At 43.9% G+C, this 3,861-nt stretch overlaps 1 protein-coding gene across 1 annotated transcript in view; it reads left to right on the top strand.

Moving 5' to 3' along the window:
- The window catches only part of CARS2 (cysteinyl-tRNA synthetase 2, mitochondrial), a gene marked incomplete at its 3' end in the record, with an annotated part of 28,263 nt that extends 25,208 nt beyond the window's left edge, over positions 1-3,055 (top strand). Inside the window, exons 10-11 of the mRNA XM_010176899.2 lie at positions 838-961; positions 2,957-3,055. Coding sequence (XP_010175201.2) covers positions 838-961; positions 2,957-3,055 — 223 coding nt within the window. The remainder of the gene's footprint in view (positions 1-837; positions 962-2,956) is intronic.
- Positions 3,056-3,861: the final 806 nt, after the last annotated feature.

Here is a 3,861-nt window from a genome sequence, read left to right as displayed (position 1 = left end):
CTGGGCAGCCTGTTCCAGTGCTCAGTCACCCTCACAACAAAGAAGTTCTTCCTTATGTTCAGGTGGAACTTCATATGCTGCAGTTTATGGCCGTTGCCTCTCATCCTATTGTTGGGTGCCAATGAGAAGAGTCTGGCCCCATCCTCTGGACACTCTCCCTTTAGATATTTATAAACATTAATCAGATTCCCCTCTGAGTTGTCTTCATCCTCTGTCCTCATCCTCTCACTCCAGGCAGCGGGTGGCACTGGTTCTGCAGTGATGGGTGCTGGTTGCCCCCTGTCTTTTGATGCCGTTACATGAATGGTCCCACCAGACCTTTCTGTCTGGGCCAAGCCAAGTGGAGTCCCAGGGCTGGGAGTGGGCTCACCTGGGAAATGAGGAAGCAGTGCCTGCTTCCAAGCAGGACTCCGGGCTGACCCCAAGTGGTGCGCATGACGTGGCTTTGGAAGAGAAGCGTGCTGCTAGCAGGAAAAATGGGCTGCTGGGGAAAAAAAGAACTTGGCAAAATCATTAATTTGCTTAATATCAACTGCAGTTTACTTCTGTTTTTAAATTACTAAGGCAAGCCTTGTTCTGCTGTCGTTGGTTCCTGTGATTAATGATGTATTTATGGAACGGAGGTAGCATTTTGGATTTTGATGTGCATCAAGTTCTTCCCTTTGCAGCTGAAAGATGCATTCGCCCTGATCAGTGTAGCATTGCCCATCACAGGACAGCTAGGAAGGAAAGGACAGTGTCCTTTCAATGACTCCCTCTGGCTGAATAGCTGATGAATTCAGCATACTGCTGGCATCTTGTTTGTCTTATCTTAAATGTTACCTTTTCTTCTTGAAGGCTAGCCAACACAAAAGTAACCGTGAAGGCTGCGTTAGCAGATGACTTTGACACCTCCAGGGCTGTTGCAGCAATTATGGACCTCATTCACCATGGCAACAGACAGCTTAAGGCTGTTACTAAGGTAACCCATTAGGATACAGAGATCAGAAAATGACAGCTGTCCACTGTCCTACTGTTTAATGCAGACAGATTAGTTTATTGTTCACATAAGAAACCAGCAGAAACAAAGCTCCATAAATCGTTGACCTTAATGGTGCCCATTTGTCCTGCCTGTATCACAGGAGTTGTGTATGGCTATTGTTTTGTGCCTCCTTGTGTCCAAGGGATGCTTCTTTCCTGCTGCCCTATATTATTTATACCTGAGGTTTTTGGAAGGCCTGAAGCCACTGTGGCACGCTGCCAATTTTAGTGCTGGTTTTATGTTCTTACTCTGCTTCTTTGCTTAATACCCATGAACAGAAATCAGTCTAAATTGGGAAATAGGGGGGTGGTGATTGCTGCAGGGGCTTTGGCAGGCAGTCCCAGGTGCATGGGGCAGTCGTGGTGTTGAGTTCAGCTTTGGGGACTGAGTGTCTTCTGCTGTCAGCACATTGTAACTGTGGCCTCAGCATGTCTGTATCAGCCTTCACATGGCTTTTGGCAAATTGAGACCTTGTTGAGATCTCTAGATGTTGATACAAAGGAGACATCTGGTAAGGATTAGACCTGAGCAATAAACATGATGTGAAGCACTCCTGGCTCTCCTTGTACCAACAGCTCCCTTTCTTGCTCAAGGTGAGCAGCTCTGCATTGTTGCTGTGCTCCTTGATTGCTGGTGTCATCCCATCCACCATGTTTGTGTTGTAAAAGAAATCTTGAGTACATAGTAATAACTGATTTTAAGAGAGAATTAGCCTGTTGGTTTAGAAATCCTGTGTCCTCCTGGTCCTGTTTTGGCGCTGGTTTTAAATTCCATCTTTAGCCTTATGTTTACAAAACGACTCTCTGAGTGAATCCCTGACCCAAACCAGTTTGCAGCAGGGATCTGTGACAGCATTACCGCTCCTAAATACCAGTAGCCTCATTTTGGCTGTTGTTGCCTGTTTCCCCTGAATTCCTTCTGTCAGTTGTTTTATTGAGAATTGGGTGGGGATATTTGTGGGGCAACTGACTCAGATTTCTGGTTGTGGTGGTGGAGCTTTTCTGGATGCAGCCCAGCTGCATGAGCATTACCTCTTACTGTGCATGTAGCTTTTCTCCTTAAGAACCGTGAGTAAATTCACAGAGATGTAACTACTCTTTTTTTTTCTTTCCCCTCCTTTAACCTTCTCACCATTCTTGCCTTAGTTAGCACATTCCTGTTTCTTTCCCTCAGTGGTTCACTCGGCTCCTTCCAGTTCAGATCCCTTGCAGATTTTAAGTTATGGTTTATCTTGGGCCCTGATGGAGATGTCATATAAAATCCAGTACCAGCTGCTAATTTGGTTGTGTACGTTGTCATTCTTCTTTTTTTTTTTATTTTTTTTTTTTTTTAAGCAAGGGTTATTCCCTTAAATTGCTTCTCAGTCTATCATTTAATCTTGATTTTAATTTTTGTTTATTAAATAAATATGGAGGAAAGAAAGAAATAGATGTGTTCTTAAAAACACTGTTCTATCACTGCTGCTGCTGGTGCTACCGAGGTACGACAAAATGCTGTGGTCTTCACATTGTTTAAATCAATAAGGCACTCAAAAAAGGCTTGTGGGTTTTTTTAGTAACTTATAGGTGCCTTTGAAGCTGGGATTTTGTTCTTTTATTTTGTTTTCATACACACAGCCCTTTCATGCCCAGAAGTGCTATTTTTAGGTCTAATTTACTGAACGCGTGTAATCCATGGCAGCTTCACGCATCTCTTCTCCTCGCAGCGCGTGCTGGTAATAAGCTTTTCCTCTCCCCTGTTTACTTAAATCTTATCCCTTTGTGTTGTGAGGTGCTTTTATATCTCTGTAAAAGTTCCTGTCTGGGCAGGTGTTACTGGTGGAGCTAGACCTATATAATTAGTAATAGCTTTCCCTTGTGGAGTAGGCTACAGAGAGCTGCTGAGTTCTGTAATATGTATTGACTGGACAATCTCTTTTGAGTGTTTTTTAAACAGGATGCTGGATCTCCTAGAAGCTCTGTCGTGTATGGAAGCATTATTTCCTATATAGAAGGCTTTTTTAATGACCTTGGGATGTCATTTGGAGAAAGCCAGGTACGAAACATCTCTTCTACGTGTACTAGTATATGGTAGCAGTGGCAGTGTTATGTTTTATAGAACACTTTCCAGAAGTGTCAGATGTAACAAAGTGATTTATGGTTTTAGTAAACCTTTCTGCACTGCTTGCAGTTTCTGCTGTGATGTCTGAGGAGAGCATGTGAGCAGATAGAACAGGGAAAAAAACAAAGCTTGGGCTTTTTTCTTCTCTGAGATATTCCCAGGTGACTTCTGCAGCAATTGTGCCATGGAAATAGAAGTTTGAGGAATGAAATGAGAAAAAGTTACCATTGGATGCCTTTTAAGTTGGTCCTGTTATGTCCCTGGCTTTTTCTTGGCTCCTCTTCTTCTTTCTGATGGTTGCACCCAGGCTGACTTCAATAGCTGTATGAATATTTGCAGTTGTGACCTCCCTTCACAGCAGGAGCCGGGGTCCAGCTCCTCTGCAGAAAGCCAGAGCGTGGGGAAAGGGGCTGCTGTGCCCTGAGCTGTGGTAGGGTGTGGGGAGGGGATGGCAGCAAGGAATCCTGTAATTGGAAATACCTTACATATCCTCTAGTGCTTGGAAAGGTGGGAATGAGGAGGGGAAAAAAAAGGAGAGAAAAGCTCAAAGGAAAGTACTGCACAGGGAAGAGAGTCATAAACACAAAGGCAACATCCTGATGTGTATGAAAGGGGGGCATTTAAAATGACACAAGGTGTTGGAGACTAGCAGCCTGTTCTGTGTTCCTCTCCTGCTTGAATCTGGAGCTGAATACCAAGGAGCTGGAAGCTTTCTTTAGAGAAACTGTTCTGCAAAAATG

This window comes from Antrostomus carolinensis, unplaced genomic scaffold, assembly GCF_000700745.2.
Source record: "Antrostomus carolinensis isolate BGI_N321 unplaced genomic scaffold, ASM70074v2 scaffold20611, whole genome shotgun sequence".
NCBI lineage: Eukaryota > Metazoa > Chordata > Aves > Caprimulgiformes > Caprimulgidae > Antrostomus > Antrostomus carolinensis.
The sequence above is the reverse complement of the archived record's forward strand: the minus strand, read 5'-3'. Positions and strand labels throughout refer to the sequence as shown.